General features: G+C 40.1%; 3 protein-coding genes across 15 annotated transcripts in view; 2 read left to right on the top strand and 1 right to left on the bottom strand.

The window, feature by feature from the left end:
* Positions 1 to 3055, bottom strand: part of PUS7L (pseudouridine synthase 7 like) — a 32521-nt gene extending 29466 nt beyond the window's left edge. For 3 of the 6 annotated variants that reach the window (XM_033222355.1, XM_033222356.1, XM_033222358.1), the window contains exon 1: positions 2838 to 3040. Coding sequence is in view for 4 of the 6 variants with exons in the window: in XM_033222358.1 (XP_033078249.1) it covers positions 2838 to 2895 (58 nt within the window). In the remaining 2 variants the exon portion in view is untranslated. Of the gene's footprint in view, positions 1 to 2837 lie in introns of all 6 variants that reach the window. The other 3 variants (XM_033222352.1, XM_033222357.1, XM_033222354.1) reach the window with 2 other exon arrangements.
* An 18-nt stretch (positions 3056 to 3073) lies between these two features.
* IRAK4 (interleukin 1 receptor associated kinase 4) overlaps positions 3074 to 19927 on the top strand; it is a 37381-nt gene continuing 20527 nt past the window's right edge. The window contains exons 1-8 of one of the 8 annotated variants that reach the window (XM_033222364.1): positions 3074 to 3220; positions 5131 to 5178; positions 12572 to 12741; positions 16578 to 16644; positions 16760 to 16905; positions 17708 to 17890; positions 18446 to 18606; positions 19498 to 19562. In XM_033222364.1, the coding sequence (XP_033078255.1) occupies positions 17803 to 17890; positions 18446 to 18606; positions 19498 to 19562 (314 nt within the window). In that variant the 5' untranslated portion in view covers positions 3074 to 3220; positions 5131 to 5178; positions 12572 to 12741; ... (1 more) ...; positions 16760 to 16905; positions 17708 to 17802. Of the gene's footprint in view, positions 3221 to 3245; positions 3403 to 5130; positions 5179 to 12571; positions 12742 to 16577; positions 16645 to 16759; positions 16906 to 17707; positions 17891 to 18445; positions 18607 to 19497; positions 19563 to 19927 lie in introns of those variants that run through there. The other 7 variants (XM_033222360.1, XM_033222362.1, XM_033222365.1 and 4 more) reach the window with 7 other exon arrangements.
* Positions 13336 to 14400, top strand: LOC117090260 (40S ribosomal protein SA-like). The gene has a single exon (XM_033222368.1). It carries the CDS (start codon positions 13431 to 13433, stop codon positions 14316 to 14318), a length of 888 nt encoding a protein of 295 aa, XP_033078259.1. The 5' UTR covers positions 13336 to 13430; the 3' UTR covers positions 14319 to 14400.

Below are 19927 nucleotides of genomic sequence, written 5' to 3'. Positions count from 1 at the left end.
ATGTATTCTACTATTCTGAACCAATTTAGCAAATCACATCCCTTCTCAATCCTTTCAATCATGCCATAGAGAAATCACAACAAATTCTCCATACCCTAATTTCCTAAAGAAAATATTATTTTTCCTTAATTACTTAATTTCCTGTACAGTTCCCTCACTTTCTTGCCCTAATTGAAAGCTGGCTATTTTTTCAGGCTGCTTCTTCCTTAGTCCTCTCAAGTGAGGGCTATTTTTTCTTTCCCACCCACCTACCTTAGGACCTGGAGGCTGTAAATATTGTTCTATGTTTGTCACTGTTCCTTGCAAGCCATTTCTTCCTCTACTACCTCCAAAAAACCAATTCTTTTGAAGAGCCTGCCATTGGGCTTTACCATCTGCTGTCATCCTCTCTCGGATCCCCAGACAACTCTGCTTCATTCACTGATCTCTGGCTCACTATCTTCTTACGCAACATGATTTTCATGATCATCTATACGGATCATCCATTCAATGTCTTGGACCCTCAAGTCCTCAATCTCAACCTCAACCTCACACCTCTACTTCATCTTGGGCATCCACTGTCATGGTCATAACTTTGACTTTCTCATCTCCAAAAACTGCATTAACCTTAAGCATCTGATTTTTATCACCCCCACTGTCCTTCATCACACCTACTTTAATACTTCCATTCCAAAAACTTTTAGTTGTTGTGAAGGCCCCTAACTCCTGCTTCTACAACTAGCCCACAAACCAGCCAGAATGGTGTCTTAAAAGGTACATTAAATCGTATCACAATCCAGTTTAAAACCCTCTAATCACATTTGCAATACAATCCAAATTACTTACCATGGCTTCCAAGGACGTCTAAGATTAGGGAACCTGTTTATTTTCCAAATTTTTTTGTACCTTTACCCCATTACCCACTATACTCCAGCTACTCTGGCCTTCTTCAGTACTTCTGTGCTAACTGTTCCTGTTGGCTAAATTGTTCCCTCCCGAACCATATAGCTGCATCTTTTAGGATTCATGCCCTCAGAGAAGTTTTTCCTGGCCAATAATCTACAGGAACCTGCAAGTGATTTTTTTTTTTTTAAGACAAAGTCTCAGGCCGGGCGCGGTGGCTCAAGCCTGTAATCCCAGCACTTTGGGAGGCCGAGACGGGCGGATCACGAGGTCAGGAGATCGAGACCATCCTGGCTAACATGGTGAAACCCCATCTCTACTAAAAATACAAAAAACTAGCCGGGCGACCTGGTGGGCGCCTGTAGTCCCAGCTACTCGGGAGGCTGAGGCAGGAGAATGGCGTGAACCCGGGAGGCGGAGCTTGCAGTGAGCTGAGATCCGGCCACTGCACTCCAGCCTGGGCGGCAGAGCGAGACTCCGTCTCAAAAAAAAAAAAAAAAAAAAAAAAAGACAAAGTCTCACTCTGTCACCGGACTGGAGTGCAGTGGCGCGATCTCAGCTCACTGCAACCTCTGCCTCCCGCAACCTCTGCCTCCCGAGTTCAAGCGATTCTCCTGTCTCAGCCTCCGGAGTAGCTGGGACTACAGGGACGCGCCACCACACCTGACTAATTTTTCTATTTTTTTAGTAGAGACGGGTTTTCACCATATTGGCCAGGCTGATCTCAAACTCCTGACCTCGTGATCCACCCGCCTCGGCTTCCCAAAGTGCTGGGATTACAGGCGTGAGCCACCGCGCCCAGCAAGTGATTCTCTTTCACAAAACCCTATTTAATTTTCTGCATAGCAGTTCTAGGTAAAGTTTTTCTTTATTACTTATTGTCTATCTCCTCCAAAGAGAATGTTAGTTCCATGTGAGGAGTAAGCTTGTCTGCCTTATTTACTACTGATGATCCCACATTTTGAAGTGTCAAGCACATGGTAGGTCTGCAATAAATACTATTGTTAAATAAATGAAAAAACTAGTACAAAATAAGTGCTGTAGGAGTGAAGTGGAAGATAATTAGGAGAGGCATAATGCAAGAAGTGGCCATCTAAGTCCTCCAATAGTTCAAGAGACAGAAATGAGGCAGAGACCTCACAAGTAATGTACAAACAAAACATGCAATGTGTGAGAGAAAAACAAACAGTCCAGATACAGAGCAGTGGGGATGGGGAGGCAGGGAGAGTACTGTGCTGGAAAATGCAGCTGAGTTCGTACCAGATTATGGAAGATGGCCTGACAAGGACTTGGAATCTATTGGGTGGTCAATGGATGGCTGTTAGTGTTTGAATAGAAAAGGGACACAATCCCAAAACAGGTTTCAGTAAGATGATTCTGATGGAAATGAGCAGGATGTATCCGACTGAGTAACAGTTAGAGGAGCTGAAAAACAAAACAGCATGGTCAAGAACATAGCTGTAGGGATTGGCTCTGAAAGAATAATGACCTTTTCTTTCTCCCAGAAAAATGGAGGAAGATAGACATTCTAAGCAAGTGAAACAGGTAGGGAAACTCGGGGAGAATGTAATTCCAGCATTCTGGTAAAAGAGTGGAACCAAACTGGAGGGCAGCAAAGGAGCCCACATGGCGTTAAGCCTGAAGGTGCAGTGTTCCCATTCAACAGAGACTGCTCACCACAGTGTGGAGCCAGGTGCCGGGGGCGGGGGGAGGGGGGCCGGCGGGGAGTAGTTTGCTTGGCCCGTGGTTGAGGAATTCGTTGGCTGAAGAGGGATTCTGAGAAGGTATCAGAAATACTGAACCCAGTCCTGCAGAAGCTACTTAACTTCGCAGAACTAAGGGCGTCGCTGCCCTCCAGCACGTCCAAAAGTGTCCCCGACAAGGCCAGCAACTCTACCTGTTTCTTCTCCCTCCCCTAACTGCCTGTCCAAAGGCGCGATACTAGCCCACGTCACCTTTCTTTGGGGGCAAAGGGTATGGATCCTCAATGCCAACCTCGTCACCCCCCCGCATACAAGCCCACCATCGCGCAAGAAGCTCGACCCGATCTACCTCGGTTCAGTGGAAAGCATTCATTTGCACAACGCTGTGCGCATGCCCGGAAGCCTTAAGTGTTTCAGCCTCCGACACGGGCGTAATTAAAGGGGCAGGCGCCCACGTAAAGACGAGCCCTAAGCAAGACGTGGAGTTTCTCACTTTGTGGAGCCGCCTAAAGGCGCCAAGATGAAGCCATCGGGGAAGTGGGGCGGGGCCAACCCGGCAGGCCCCGCCCCTCCACGGCGCTTCCTAGTTCGGCTGGTTCTTCTGTCGCCGGCTTCAGCAACCCGCGCCCGGGCAGGTAAGGCATTCCCCGCCTTCATGCCTCGGTCAAAGGTCGTCCGAGGTCCGCTTCCAGGCCTCGGCACCTCTGCCCCAGGGTTGCTGTGGTAGGTTGCGGAACGGAAATCTCTATCATCCTTGAGAAAAGTTAGAGAGGAAGTGGGTTCCGTGGACAGAGCTTACTCCAGGAGAAAGACTTGGGTAGGTCCCGGGAATCAAGAAGTTCGTCGGCCCTGAGAAAGAGCCTGAGGCTTGGAGGGACGTCACTCAGCTGTTCTGGGGCGCAGTCGGACCTCAAGTTTCTCACCTCCCAGGCGCTGGGTTCCGTGAGCCCGATTGCGAAATGAAGTATCTTTTCCCCAGAACCAGGAAGTCAGGCCAGCACCTGACAGATGCCTGTGGCTCCGACAGCTCGCGGAGCCTCCACACGATTGTAATTCGCTTGTTTCTCCGGCCTCCAAGCTTCCAGGGAATTAGAAAGTGGAGGGGGCTTATGGGATCAGATGAGTACATTCGCAGATGGGGGAAAAAATGTACCTGTCAGCTTGGAAGCCAGAGAGAGACAAAGGGATAAAAGCAAACCCTGTCCAGGTGCGGTGGCTCATGCCTGTAATCCCAGCACTTTGGGAGGCCGAGGCGGGCGGATCACTTGAGGTCAGGAGTTCGAGACCAGCCTAGCCAACATGGTGAAACCCCGTCTCTACTAAGATACAAAAATTAGCTGACATGGTGGCGGGCGCCCGTAATCCCAGCTACTCCAGGGGCTGAGGCAGGAGATCGCTTGAATCCGGGAAGCGGAGCTTGCAGTGAGCCAAGATCGCACCACTACACTCCAGCCTGGGCAACAGAGGGAGACGACGTCTCAAAAGAAAAAAAAAAAAAAGCAAACCCCGGGAAAGCGAGAAAGCACTTTGAGCATTTAGAATGGAAAGAAACGGCGCTATTAGTGCTTCAAAAACGTAACTGCCCAAGGTCCCTTGTAAGCACAGGATATTAAAATCTGCCTTTCCCTTTCTTGGAGTGGTCCTTGAAGAGGGCTATCAGGAAGTTCAAATTTCTTCTGTTTTCGTGCAAAGCGTTCATTTGAAGTTTGCCTTCTACGTCTCCAAACTGAGCTTCTGATATTCCAGGCCGAACATGCTCCTTCCTCAGCCTTCTGCATCTCAGTAAATATCGGGAAACTTGGTTACGCCAAAAACCTTGGTGCTGTCTTCTCACTCTCCACATCAGCACATAGCTTTCTATTGGCTCCACCTCAGAATCCTAGGACTTCTGCACTTGCTCTGCTACCACCCTGGTCCCAGCCTCCAGCCCCTCCCACCTGGCTTATTGGTAGGCTCTCCTAGATGCCTCTTTCTTGCTTCTGTCTTACTCCAACATCCTTTACTCCCAGCAGCCCCAGTATCCTTCTAAGACATGAGTATAGAGCATGTCTTTCTTTTCTCAAAACTTCCAGCCTCTACATCTCACCCAGAGGATAAACAAAGTCAATGCAAAAACTCTAAGGCCCTTGGAGACCTGGCCCCTTTGCCTTTCTAACCTCATCTGCTACTTGCCTGTTCCCTCCTATGCAGTCTCACCATGTCCTTGCTGTTGCCCAGTGGCCCCATTTCCAACCTTTGCATTTACGTTTGCGTTTTGTCCGCAAACTTTTCCCAGATAGTCCACTGGCTGGCTTTCACCTTCTTTTTGATCTTTAATCAAATGGCACCTTCTTATTGAGGCTTCCTCTGACTACCCTATTTATAATTGCAACCCTTTCTCTGTTTCGTTTTGTTCTTTCACTTCACTTGGCACCATCTAACATACTATAGAGTTTATTTATTTACTTATTGCCTTCCTTCCTCCATTAGAATATAAACTCCATGAGTTCAGGTTTTTGTTTGTTTGTTTGTGTTTTCTCTAATTTTCCTAATGCTTCATCCCTAGGGGCCCGGAGCAGTATCTAGCACATAGTAGACACTCAGTAAATATTCGGTGAGTCAATGGTATTATATTTTGTTTCTTAAATATATGCAAAGCATTTTCAATTACTTACTGTTGTGTTGGATCAATGTTCAAGAAAGATGTGTTATGTTTAATTTATGGTACACCAGCACATATCCCAATTTGTAATAGGCAGCCCTATCTAATTTAATAGCGCTGGAAGGCCTCACCAGCTTTTGTTCATAATGATGATGTTAAAGTATCTAAAAATAAAGATTAATGGTTATACAACATATTTTGCTAAGAATATATGGAAGTAAATAGTATATTTTAGAAAGGATATAAATATATTAAAAGTACCATGGTTGATCAAATAAGACTGCCACCATCTTAAAAACTTAGTTATTTTCTCAGACTTGTTATTTGTACCCTTTCAGTAGATCCTCATTACTGTTCTGGAAATTGAACCTAAATACAACTGTGCACATATCTTTAAAAAAAAAAATGTGATATAAGAATAATTTCTGCCAGAAAATAATAATTGCTCCTTTTTTTTTTTGAACACCTATTATGTGACAAGATTTGGCCCTTTGTATGTGTTGATTTTAATTCTTACAGCAATTCTTAGGTATTACTATCTCTGTTTTTCAGATAAAGAAAAGCAAGGTCCAGAGAAATGTAATTACTAACTCTGGTCACAGTTGGCTTTGGTTAGAACTTAGGCCTGTGCAACCTCAAAGTTCATCTTCCCTCCACCGCTGCACAATCTTTTCCTCTGATCAAAGTGCTAATGAAGCAGTCTTAAAACTTTATTAACACATTTGACAAGAATCTTTTGCCCTCCTGTTTTGGGCACAGTACTTTGTTTGGGAAGGCATTGGATTCCATAAGCAGGTGCTGATTTTAATATATTTCTCAATCACCACCCCACCTTTTATACTTGTCTGAGTTGTCTTATTTGAAAATATGAATGGGTTTTCTTTACTATGAGAGTTAGTGGTAAGACGAAACAGTCATGAAGGTATTTAATTATTTATTTGTAAGCAAATCCTCCTGTATTAATCCTAAGTGTACTAAGGTAAATCTTGAACAGTTTGAAAGAGATGACACTTTTAAGGTTTTTTTGCACAGTGTGTTTTCATTATTGAAAATTCAGAAAAGCAAAACGAAAACAAAACTATCATAAAAGTCATCACCAAGGGATAACCACTGTTAATATTTTGGCTTATGTTCTTGTAAGTATGTGGTTGGGAGTGGTATATGAATGTACATTTAAAGTAAAATTTTAATTTCTGGGAATTTGAACTTCTGGGCACATGTCTGGAAGAGTTGGCAGAAGGCCTTTTTCCTAGTATCCCTATACTCATCACCTCTGCTGGAAGCCTGGGTGCAGGAGAGCTACCAAATTTATCCCTGGCCTTTAGATCGTCTGGGTTTTTTCCTCAGTTCCTTGTATTTAGCTCTAATTTATAAAACTACTAAGCAGTTCTATCTTTTCTAGCTTTGTCAATCATGTTGTACCTTACAGTAGAGAGAAATCTTAATAAGGAAAAATAACTTGAAGAGAGCAACTGCAGAGTCTATAGGTAACCTAGATACAATTTCTTAATTAAAATTTAAAAATCCTCAGCCTTTCATTCAACACAAATGTCGTGAGTCGTTGCTGAGGTGAATTTGGTTGGGTCCCAGCCAGGAGAGCACCCATCTAACAGAGAAAGCAGATACATAAACAGTAAAACATAATAATTATTAGAACAGAAGAATGATTAGGTGACATTTTGGAGCAAAAGAGATGACAATCAGGGGAAGCTAACAGTGCCTTTTGAATTGGGCTTGAAGGAATAATAGGCATTTACCAGGGGGCCTTTAAGATACGTGGGCTATTCTTTTACCTGGCCCTAGATGACTTCACTTCCTGTTTCACAGAAAAAAATAACAGTATGTGGGAACTCTTCTCCCTTCAAATATATCTGTATTTAAACCTCTGCTTCCTTCTTTCTAGATTCAAAAGAGACTTCTCTCTCTTCAAGGCTGATTTCTTCACCTGTATGCTATTCATTATCCCATTTGTATTGCCAAACAACTTAAGTCTTAAACGCTTAACACCAGCAGTTCTCAAAGTCTGTTGGGAGTCCCTAATGCTCTTTCAGGAGATTTGTAAGGTCAAAATCATGTATAGTTAAAAGATTCATTCAGAGTGCAATGGATTTTAATGTTCCAAGTTAATTTATACAGCTTCAGATTCCACATTGCAGCTTACCTTTAGGAAGTTATTTCTTTCAATTTTAGTGTAGTATCAAAGAGAAATATCTACTACTTTGTGAAAAGGCTATTAAAATACACCTTTCTTTGTAACTATATGTCTGTGTGAAGCTGGATTTTCTTCGTATACATCAACCAAAACAATATACTGCAGTGGGTTGAGTGCAGAAGCAGATATAAGAATTTGGCTCTCTTCTATTAAGTTAAATATTGAAGAGATTAGCAAAACCTTAAAACAATGTTACTCTTCTGTTTTTGAGGAAAAGGTAGTTATTTTTATTAAAATATATATGCTAACATGTATATTTATGATTATTTTAAATGAATTAATAAGTAATTTTTAAATTTCTCAGCATCAATTTAATATGGTAAATATTGGTAGATATAACCAACATAAACAAAAGCCCTTTGGGGTTTACAATCGTTTTTAAGAGGGTAAAAGGTCCTGAGACCAAATTTGAAAACTGCTATTCTCTTGCATGCTCTCCTCCCTCTCTCTCCCTACCCCTCCACCCCTGTTTTCCCTCTGCTCACACTCCTCTCTCTTTCTCCTTCCCTTCATAATGAGACTTCTTGGAAAATCTGCTTTTGCCATTCACTCACTTTTTCACTATAGCTATTCCCAAGTCACCAAAGGCCTTCTGATTTCAGAGTCTAACATCTCCATCAGTGTCTATTTGACCTCTCTGAGTCTTTTGTACCAACCTGCCACCTTTTCTAGATGTCTCTGGTATGCTGCTGTCCTGGTTTTTTTTCTTGCCTTCATGACTAAGCAGTATTTTTTAAAATTCTTCTTTCACATCATTCCTTTCCATTCTAAGCATTCCTAATAGGCAACCTCATTTTATTGTTGTTTCAACCATATATATATATATGCTCTTAATTTGTATGAGGGCATTTCAAAAAGTTTGTGGAAAAATTGAATTAAAAGATAAAAAATGTAAACTTTGACTCAGCGCTATGGCTCATCCCTGTAATCCCAGCACTTTGGGAGGCCAAGGTGGGCAGATCACCTGAGGTCAGGAGTTCAAGACCAGCCTGGCCAACATGGCGAAACCCCATCTCTACCAAAAATACAAAAATTAGCTGGGTGTTGTGGTGCATACCTGTAATTCCAGCTACTTGGGAGGCTGAGGCAGGAGAATCACTTAAACCTGGGAGGCAGAGGTTGCAGTAAGCAAAGATTGCATCACCGTACTGTAACCTGGGTGACAGAGCGAGACTCAAAAAACAAAAAACTGTAAACTTTATTTCTAAACATAAGCTCCATGAAGTTCAAGGCACTTTTGTAAGTGATAACACCAGCCATTTGGGCCATCCCTAAAGAACTGAGAGTCCTGGGAATTTAACCATGTCAATAAAGTCTTTTTACATTATTAACTGAAGAAAAATGGGTGCCCTATGAAGATTTTTCAAGATTAGGAAACAAAAAGAAGTCAGAAGGAGACAAATCAGGACTGTAAAGTGGATGCCTGATGATTTCCAGTTGGTGCTCACAGAATTGCCCTTGTTTGATGAGAGAAAAGAAGAGGGGCATTGTTGTGATGGAGAAGGACTCTATGGTGAAGCTTTCCCAGGCGTTTTTCTGCTAAACATTTGACTAAAGCTTTAGCAGAAAAGCTTTAGTTTAGAAACACTTAGAAAAGCTACTGTTTCTCAAAAACACTCTTTAATAAGCAGATGTTACCATTCTTTTTCCCTCCAGAAAGTCAACAAGCAAAAATACCTTGAGCATCCCAAAAAGCTGCGTCATGCCCTTGCTTTTGACTGTCTGCATTTGCTTTGATTGGACCGCTGCCATTCTGGGGGAGCCATTGCTTTGATCATACTCGTAAAGTCATGTTTCATCTCCTGTTAAAATTTTTTGAGGAAATGCTTTAGGATCTTAATCCCACTTGTTTAAAATTTCCATTGAAAGCTCTGCTGTCATCTGCAGCTGATCTGGGTGCAACAGTTTGGGCAGCCATCAAGTGGAAAGTTTGCTCAACTTTTATTTTCAGTCAGAATTGTATAGGCTGAATTAGTTGTCTATGGTGTTCGCTGTTGGTTCTGCTGTTAATTATAGGTACTCTTCATTTAGGGCACAAACCAGGTGAATGTTTTCCTCAAAAATTGATGTGGATGGTCTGCTGCAGCAGGCTTCATCTTCAACATCATCTCATCCCTTAAAATGAGTTACTGATTTGTATGCTGCTGATTTTCTTGGGGGCATCGTCCCCATCAATAAAGCATCAGTGATTTCACCATTCTTCCAACCAACCTCCACATAAATGTGGTGTTTGTTCTTGCTTCACTTTTAGCAGAATTCATGTTGCTGTGGTAGAGGTTCTTTTCAAACTGTCTTATTCTTCTTAGTGCCTCAAACTAGATCCTGTTTAGACATGAATGATAAGTTAGGAAATATTTTGGAAATATGTTTTGAAAAAAAAAATTTGAAATCCATGCATGGTTTTTGCATGATATGCATTTTCCATTAACTTTTTGAAAATCCCTTATATACGAGAATACTTACATAGTGAGCATTCTTCGCTGAAACCTCTCTCCTAAGCTCTAGACCGCATATTTAAGTACTTGGTATGAAGGCCCCTAGATGGTGCCAAAGGTAGATATTTCACATTTAACGTGAGTCAAAAAAACAAACAAACAAAAAAAAACCGTCTTTGTTCTATCTCCCTTTCTTCTAATTGTTCATCTCTAGTGAAATTGTTTTGATTTGGCCGCCTAAATGTTTTGATGTTTTATTTCTCCATTCCCCTACCCTATACTTTTTCCAAGCTCTCATTTCTGCTCACCTGGATTATTGCAGAAGTTTTCAAACTAATTGTCTTGCCTCAATATACATCCCTTTAATTTTTATCCAGAGGAATCCACTTAACCATATAAGATTATTTAACATCCCTCCTAAAAATCCTGAAGTAGCTGTCCTGTAACTTTTAGTTTATAAGTTCAAACTCTTTGTCTTAGCATATGAGGTACATGATGATCTGGCCCTGCTACCTTTCCACCCTCATCTCTTCTCACTTAATCACAGGCATCCTATGGTCCAGCCATAGCAAGCTCTTTGCCTGAGACGCACGTGCTCCCACCTTTTCCCATGCTATTCCCTCTGTCTGGAATTTTCTTTTGGGCTTATTCTCATTCCCTTTCGTTCATCCTTCCAACCTCATATTCCAGGCAAATCTGTCTTGATATCCCTCTCCAGACTGCCTCGGCTTGATGCCCCTTTTCTGGGCCCCATAACACTCCTGCAGCTTTTATCACTCCCTGTCACTGTTTGTATCCCGTGGTATACTGAACAGCTTGGAAACAAAGATTTTCTCTTCTCTGTGCTCCCATTTGTTAGTACAAAGACTGACATAAATATTTGCTGAATGTATTCACGAATGAAAGGAAAGGAATAGTCTTTCTGAAAAGGAGAATGGCATGAACAATGCATTGTGTTATAAAAGCAGAGTTGTATGGCATGAATTTTGGAGTCAGACATAAGTGTAAGTCCTGGATCTTTCACTTACCACCTTTGTAAAGCAGAGATGATTAAACTGTACTGGGAAATAATTTAGTTGTTCCTAAAATAAATACTGAACAACACCATTATCTACAGTATGCAAGTCACTAGCTATATATTCATGAATAAAATTAGCACGGCCCTGAACTCATGGATCTTAAAATCTAATATGGGAGACAGTAAACAAGTAAACAAATAAATATGTGATTACAAATACATTGTGCAATGATGACAGATAATTAGGTGAAGGGCAGCTAGACCTATTTAGATGTGGTCAAAGAAGTCCAAAGAGAGGAAGTGGATACTAACATAGAAGCCTATGATACAGAGAAGCTTTTCGTTTTACTCTTTTTGATAGTTTTAGAATGTTGTTCCACATGAACACATTATTTACTCTAAAATTGTATTTTTAAAATATATATAGGGAAGCAAAAATAAATGACATAAGAGTCTCTGAGTCTACACTTTGGGAGGCCGAGGCGGGCGGATCACGAGGTCAGGAGATCGAGACCATCCTGGCTAACATGGTGAAACCCCGTCTCTACTAAAAAATACAAAAAACTAGCCGGGCGAGGTGGCGGCGCCTGTAGTCCCAGCTACTCGGGAGGCTGAGGCAGGAGAGTGGCGTGAACCCGGGAGGCGGAGCTTGCAGTGAGCTGAGATCCGGCCACTGCACTCCAGCCCGGGCGACAGAGCGAGACTCCGTCTCAAAAAAAAAAAAAAGAGTATCTGAGTCTATTTGTCTTAATTGGAAGGAAAGATCATTTCCTATTGAGAATGAGGTACACGCAGAACAAATAAAATCCACATAGAAAGAAGTAAAGATATGAAATAGTCACTAAGGACGATGAGAGAAGACAAGTGGAAGGATTAATGGCAGTGTTAGGTCATTAATGTGGAAAGAGGATTACCATAAATTTGTATTCACATCAGCAACTCTGGTGTACAAGTAAAATTGTTAGATTTATCCCTGGCTGCAACTCTCCAGGGTGGAGTAGCAGAAGAAAAGGGGGACTGAAGAAATAAAGATTCTGTCTAGACAGTGGCTGAAGTGGTGAAACACAGGTTTTGGCATAGTAGCAAATGAACTGTGGTCAGGCAGATCTCATGGACTCAGAAAATGTGCAGAGGTCAAGGAAAAGCAAGCTATGTGAACAGTGGGTGGGTGGACCATATCTGTTAATGCTACACAATTCATTTCAGTACTTTTTTTTTCTTCTACCAAAGAACGTTACATAAATTTTTAATCGTAAATGAGTACTGATTGAGCAACATATATTAAATTGAAAGGTAAATGTTTTTATTAACAGATTTGATTTCTGAATATGCTAATTCTGATAGTTTATTGATATTACTGTTAAAAAGAATTGCTCTGGTAAGTGTTTTGCCCCTTTCTATAAATTATACTTGGAAAATATCAATGTCAGAAAAAAGTCCTCCGATTTTTATTGCTATTAATAGGTGGAAAAAGGAAGGAAATCTAGAGGATAATTGGACAAATGAATTACGATTTTAGTTTCATCTTAGGGTATCAATGACTTGACTTTGGAATGTTTCTTTATTATGGTATAATCAGTTGCTGGCATTTCATATGATATAGCAAAGTGTGATGTAGAAGCTTACAGATGTATCTCTAAAAGTACTATAAAATTTTAATGAGATTTTTCCATATTTTAGGAATAGAAGATGAACAAACCCATAACACCATCAACATATGTGCGCTGCCTCAATGTTGGACTGATTAGGAAGCTGTCAGATTTTATTGATCCTCAAGAAGGATGGAAGAAGTTAGCTGTAGCTATTAAAAAACCATCTGGTGATGATAGATACAATCAGTTTCACATAAGGTAACAGATAAAATTCTTTGTATTTTTAAATTCTTACATCACAATATGGAATGATTAATTGGTATAAGTACTGTCTAATGTGGCAGTTTAGAAAGTAAACCCCTATACTGTGGAGGAGACATTGGTAGTAAGTAACCTCTTTTTGGTTGTTCCTTTTGCAATTTTGTCTTCTTTCTCCCATATGTCAATAGGGCTAATATTGTGATCTCTCAAATAAGCTTTTTGAGTTAGAATCAATATTCCCACCTTTGCTGTGGTTCCCAGTTTGGCAAGCCAAGTGAAGTTCAGTCTGCCTCACACTTCTCATTTCCAGATTGAAGGAAAATAAGAATGTTATAAGAATGTCTAGTAAAAATCTAGAGCTTAAACTTCAAAGTGTGTGACTCTCTAATGCACTCTAACAGTGTATTTTGGGAGTTTTTCAATTTGACATTTTAAAGTTGCTGCTTACAAGTGTACACTTCTGCGAACAGAATTCTTAAATTCAGGATTTCTCAGTGCTATCATCAGATAATTTCAATTTTTCCTCTTTACTCATCTCTGCTCGATTTAGTGTAAAATATGCATGCAGATTTTATTTTTGTCAGTCATTGCATTTAAAACCGATGTAGCTTTCCGCGCTACCTACAGAGGGGTCCATACGGCGTTGTTCTGGATTCCCGTCGTAACTTACAGGGAAACTTTTCACAATGTCCGGAGCCCTTGATGTCCTGCAAATGAAGGAGGAAGATGTCCTTAAGTTCCTTGCAGCAGGAACCCACTTAGGTGGCACCAATCTTGACTTCCGGATGGAACAGTACATCTATAAAAGGAAAAGTGATGGCATCTACATCATAAATCTGAAGAGGACCTGGGAGAAGCTTCTGCTGGCAGCCCGTGCCATTGTTGCCATTGAAAACCCTGCTGATGTCAGTGTTATATCCTCCAGGAATACTGGCCAGAGGGCCGTGCTGAAGTTTGCTGCTGCCACTGGAGCCACTCCAATTGCTGGCCGCTTCACTCCTGGAACCTTCACTAACCAGATCCAGGCAGCCTTCCGGGAGCCACGGCTTCTTGTGGTTACTGACCCCAGGGCTGACCACCAGCCTCTTACGGAGGCATCTTATGTTAACCTACCTACCATTGCTCTGTGTAACACAGATTCTCCTCTGCGCTATGTGGACATTGCCATCCCATGCAACAACAAGGGAGCTCACTCAGTGGGTCTGATGTGGTGGAGGCTGGCTCGGGAAGTTCTGCGCATGCGTGGCACTATTTCCCGTGAACACCCGTGGGAGGTCATGCCTGATCTCTACTTCTACAGAGATCCTGAAGAGATTGAAAAAGAAGAGCAGGCTGCTGCTGAAAAGGCAGTGGCCAAGGAGGAATTTCAGGGTGAATGGACTGCTCCAGCTCCTGAGTTCACTGCTACTCAGCCTGAGGTTGCAGACTGGTCTGAAGGTGTACAGGTGCCCTCTGTGCCTATTCAGCAGTTCCCTACTGAAGACTGGAGTGCTCAGCCTGCCACGGAAGACTGGTCTGCAGCTCCCACTGCTCAGGCCACTGAATGGGTAGGAGCAACCACTGAGTGGTCTTAAGCTGTTCTTGCACGGGCTCTTAAGCAACATGGAAAAATGGTTGATGGAAAATAAACATCAGTTTCTAAAAAAAAAAAAAAAACCGATGTCAAAATGTTTCTTTGGTAGCAAAAGGAAAAGAAGACTCTTTGTTATTTTCAGCATTAACCTCGGAAAGAACCTAATAGCCTTGGCTCCCTTGCAGGAAATGTTTCTCATAAGAAAAGCGAACATGTTAAATTACTTGAAAGAAGCTTAAGTTTAAACTGTGTTAAGCCAATGTTTAAAGATAATTTTTTAATATTACTGTTAAAAACTTACGGAGGATAATTGGGGCAGTGGTGTCAGGAAGATAAAGCTCTTCTTTTTTTTTTTTTTTCCCCCTGTTTTCAAGACTCACTCCTGTGACAGAAAAAGCTCTTCTTTACAGAATAATACCTGCAAATAATTGTGAAAAGAATGGGTAGAATGAGAAAAATAACTATTTGTAACCACCAATGAGTAACTGATTCTTGCAAGCTCATCACTGAACCTAAAAGCATAAGGTGAAAGGTGGTTGTTCTCATGCATATGAGCAGGATATGCACAAGATTTTAAAGTATTATAGGCTGGGCACAGTGGCTCATGCCTGTCATCCTAACACTTGAGGAGGCCGAGGTGGGCAGATTGCTTGAGCCCAGGAGTTCAAGACCAGCCTGGGCAACACGGTAAAATCCCATCTCTACAAAAAATTAGCTGGGCGTGGTAGTGCATACCTGTAGTCCCGGTTACTTGGGAGGTTGAGGTGAGAGGATCACCTGAGCCCAGGAAGTGAAGGCTGCAGTGAGCCATGATCATGCCACTGCACTCCAGCCTGAGTGATAGAGCAAGACTCCCTCAATAGATAGATAAAAAGTATTGTACACAAATTACTTGTGAAGTATGAAAGGGAAGGGTACATTTTTAATGAGGAAATCTGAAGTACACTTCCTTCACCATGTGATCAAATTTCAACACCAATAATAATGGTACAAAATGCCAATACGTACCCCTGGATATGATACAATGGGAAGGGCACATTATACCTATGTAGTATTTCTACCAAAATGTTTCATCGGAATTTAATCATGAGAAAGTAGTCGGATATATCTAGGCTGTTAGACTCATTCTATGACATCTGGCCCGTATTCTAAAATACACTCCCACAGACATAGATTGAAAGAGAGCATGCACAAGAGCCCAGATATGGCACAATTTTATCAGTTATTCAATTGGTGAATCTAGGTGAATGGTTGTTCATTCTATCATTTTTTCAACTTTTCTGTGAGTTTGAAATTTTTTAAAATCTTTAGAGGAAAAAGAAAAAAACAATATTGGTTAAATTTTTAAATGTTAACTTTTCAAAACTAATTTTTAATTTTAAAGAAATGAAATGGAAAGAAATGGGATGAAAGCCGACTTTGTGATTTTTTTTCAATTTAATTGAATTACAGTTAAGATTGAAGGAATAATTTCCTAAGTTTTTGTGTATTCTGTTTCTTTCATTAAGCAGGCAGATTTATTAAAAATTATATAGCTATCAGAGTCCTAAGTTATGTGGGAAGTAATATAGCTAAGTAGATTGAGAATACACTCTTATGTCAAATGAGATCTGAATTTGGACCTCAACTTGGATACATCAATCATATTGGCTGTGTGGCTATGGGCTTGTTACTCTACCTCTCCAAGCCTCGCTTTTTCACTAGTAAATTCGTATGATAATCATAATATCTTTGAACATGCTCATGTGTGTACATCCTGTAACCCACTAAGTAAATACCCCATAAGTACCCAGTAGATTATTATCATCATCTTTGGCATCTTTTTTCCTCCTATTTTTCCTGTCTCTTTGTAATTCTTGCTGGTTCTCTTGTTGTCCCATTTCTTTAATGTTGTAGGAGATGCTGTAAGCAAAACAGGGGCAGGGGAGATCAACACCTGTTTTCATATGACCTCAGTTTATAAATGCTATTGTTTGAATGTGTCCCCAAAAGTTCAAGTTCATGTGTTAGAAACTTAATATACCCATTGCAACAGGGTTGAGGGGTGGGACCTTTAAAGGGCAGTTGGTCATGAGGGCTCTGCCCTTATGAGTGGATTAATGATGTCATGGCAGGAGTGGGTTAGTTATCTTGGGAGTGGGTTTCTGATAAAAAGGTAAATTAGGCCCTGTTTTTCCTTCTCTCTCTCTCTCTCTCTCTTTTCCTTCTCTCTCACATGCACATGTGCATGCTCTTTGCCCTTCTGCCCTTCCACCATGAGATGATGTAGCAAGAAGGCCCTAACAAGATGCAGCCTCTCGATCTTGGACTTCCCAGCTTCCAGAACCGTGAGCCAAATTAACTATTGTTTATAAATTACCCTGTCTGTGGTATTCTATTATTGCAGCACAAAATGGACTAAGACAATAGACTAATTTTGTTTCTTTGTTACTTACTTTTAAGGAGATTTGAAGCATTACTTCAAACTGGAAAAAGTCCCACTTCTGAATTACTGTTTGACTGGGGCACCACAAATTGCACAGTTGGTGATCTTGTGGATCTTTTAATCCAAAATGAATTTTTTGCTCCTGCGAGTCTTTTGCTCCCAGGTAAACTGATTGTGACCAGGGTGTCCACAATTAGGGTGGAAAGACAAATGGCCAAAATAGAAATGTTTCTTCTTACTCTTACTTTTTCTGCATGGTAGATGAAGTTTACATTTGAGAGTCCCTTTCTTTCTTTCAGCACTCCTCAACTCTTTAAAAAGCAGTACCGACAAAGGACACTGTAGACCCTGCTACTAAGGTGATAGAAGCTTTAAGAGTCAGATAGTTTTGTGCCAATAGGAAGTTTAGAAGGAAAGACTTCACACATCTGGCTTAGGCTGTAAGAAAGTAATTATTCTTTTGAGTTCTTGCTTTTTTTCATCTTCAACTTCTACCCTGATGGGACTCTATGATCATAATTTTAAAAAATTATATTCTGATGTGTTAGTGTCTAGTTGCCTTCCTTATAACCTTTCTTTTCTTCCTTTGATGCCTTTCACACTAGTGGATCTCAACCTTTATCATGCATAAGAATCAGTTAGGTTCTGGTTAAACATGTAGATTCCTAGGGTCTGTTCCAAATCAATGTATTCAGAATTCTGGAATTGGGTTTAAGGTCTATATTCTTAAATAAGTGCTTCAGGTGGCTCGTGGATCACTGTTTGAAAACACTGCCTTACTCTCTTTACTCATATTCATTATAACTTACAGATTCTTACTAGGTAGCTTCTTGTGTGTGCTGTGAGAATATAAGACCAACCTGTAGAAACTGGAATGATATTAAATGAACCAAGTTTCTAGTTTAACTTTTTCACAACCACTTTTTATTACTGAAAAACCACTTGTGTCTTACTTCATTTGTTAGATGCTGTTCCCAAAACTGCTAATACACTACCTTCTAAAGAAGCTGTAACAGTTCAACAAAAACAGATACCTTTCTATGACAAAGACAGGACATTGATGACACCTCTGCAGAATCTTGAACAAAGCTATATGCCACCTGACTCCTTAAGTCCAGAAAATAAAAGTTTAGAAGTTAGTGATACACGTAAGTAACATTTTCAGTGCTTTCTACTAATGGATTTGTCATTAAGACTAGCAGTGCTTTAAAAGAAAGCTTTTGTTCTTTTGTTTGTGCAGCAATCACAGGCACACTGGCAATAGCTCTTTTGTGAGTTTTTTCCTCCGGATATATTAAGAACCATCTTCATTGTGTTAATCAGTGATTAGCGGCAATAGGATATGCAAACAACCAGAGAAGCTATGAAAAAAAAAATAAGTAAATATTTACATAACTTGGAAGGGTCACTTTTTAAAATAAAATATGTGACTAGAGTTTTGGGTAGGTAGACTAGACCCACTCAAATGTGTGACTAGAATTTTGGGTGGGTGACTACAGTGTTCAGAGGGTAGGATCACCAAACAGAATTCTCAAGAAAAACTTATAATTTGTATTTTAGAAATGGTTTTATATTCTCCCGTCTTGTCTAATTCAAAATCATAAATATTTACATACATGTGAAATCTTCAAATGAGAAAATATTAGAATTATTAAAAGGAATTTTAAAAATTTAAACATGTTTTTCTTATTTTGACATTATAGGTTTTCACAGTTTTTCATTTTATGAATTGAAGAACGTCACAAATAACTTTGATGAACGACCCATTTCTGTTGGTGGTAATAAAATGGGAGAGGGAGGATTTGGAGTTGTATATAAAGGCTACGTAAATAACACAACTGTGGCAGTAAAGAAGCTTGCAGCAGTAAGTTATATTTTCAGGAATAAAGAGTAGCTTCATAGTGTGCTCTATAACAGATTTTAAAGTTAATCTTTAGGAAATACATTATTTCAGTATGTATTTTCTTTAAATAAACATCATTCTACATAGTAGTTCTTAAAATTTAAAAATCTGTTGAATGCTATGGACCCTACCCCTAGAAAAATGTAGTTATGTACATATACACACAATCATACATACAATTTTAGGAGATTCACAAACTAAAGTTGAGAAGCCCTGCTCCACATAGTGCTTCATGTGTAATCAAGATTAAAATTGTAAGATACCAGGAAAACTATTAAAAACAACAACAACAACACCTTGTTTGCATTACTTTTCCCATTTAAAAATAAAGTTTAGGAAGTATACATTCAGAAAAAACATTAAATTTTTTTTTATCTGTGTCCTTTGTTGCCATTTCTACTGGGGTGTTCACCTTTTACTTATTGACTAGTTATATTCTAAACCTTTTGTTAGAGCCTAAAAATATCAATAGAATGCATATGTATGTGATAAAGATAGTCACTCTTTGTCATATACATTGCAGGGCTTTTGTAGGTTTTGTTTTCCATTTTGCACTAAAACTGCGTGTGTTTTCTGTTTCCTAGAATATTTTTTCAAATTTTTTGTGTAGTGAAATTTCATGCTATTTCATTTTGTTTCCACAACTCAGTGAATATTTTTCATTCCACTAACCAGCCATGGACCTTGAGCAAATCGCTAGTATTTCTCGATCTCAGTTGTTCTGTAGAATTGGGAGAATAATACCTTATTGTTTTAAAGAAAGGGAGATGAGCCAGCTGATCTCTTGATCCCTCTGAGCATTAGGAACCTTAGAATTGTGTAGTATTACATTGTATATTTTATTTTTTTCAGATGGTTGACATTACTACTGAAGAACTGAAACAGCAGTTTGATCAAGAAATAAAAGTAATGGCAAAGTAAGTCTTAATTTGGCAGTGCGGTGTAGTGGAAAGGAAAAAGACAAGGAGTAAGGAACCTGGTTCACACTAGAGTGTGCCATGAACTAGTGATGTTTGCAAATATATGAAATTAAAATTAAGTGTTCAGAGAAATTGAAAGTACTTTTGGCTCCATAATTCTGTGATTACATATACTTAATGCCTGGAGATTAAATAGCAGTCATTTTTATTTATTTATTTATTTTGAGATGGAGTCTTACTGTGTCACCCAAGCTGGAGTGCAGTGGCGCCATCTCGGCTCACTGCAACCTCTGCCTCCCAGGTTCAAGCGATTCTCCTGCCTCAGCCTCCCGAGTAGCTGGGACTACAGGCATGTGCCATCA

Source organism: Trachypithecus francoisi, unplaced genomic scaffold (assembly GCF_009764315.1).
Source record: "Trachypithecus francoisi isolate TF-2019V2 unplaced genomic scaffold, Tfra_2.0 Lachesis_group11, whole genome shotgun sequence".
In the NCBI taxonomy this organism is placed as follows: Eukaryota; Metazoa; Chordata; class Mammalia; order Primates; family Cercopithecidae; genus Trachypithecus; species Trachypithecus francoisi.
This window is presented reverse-complemented; position numbering and strand designations above follow the sequence as displayed.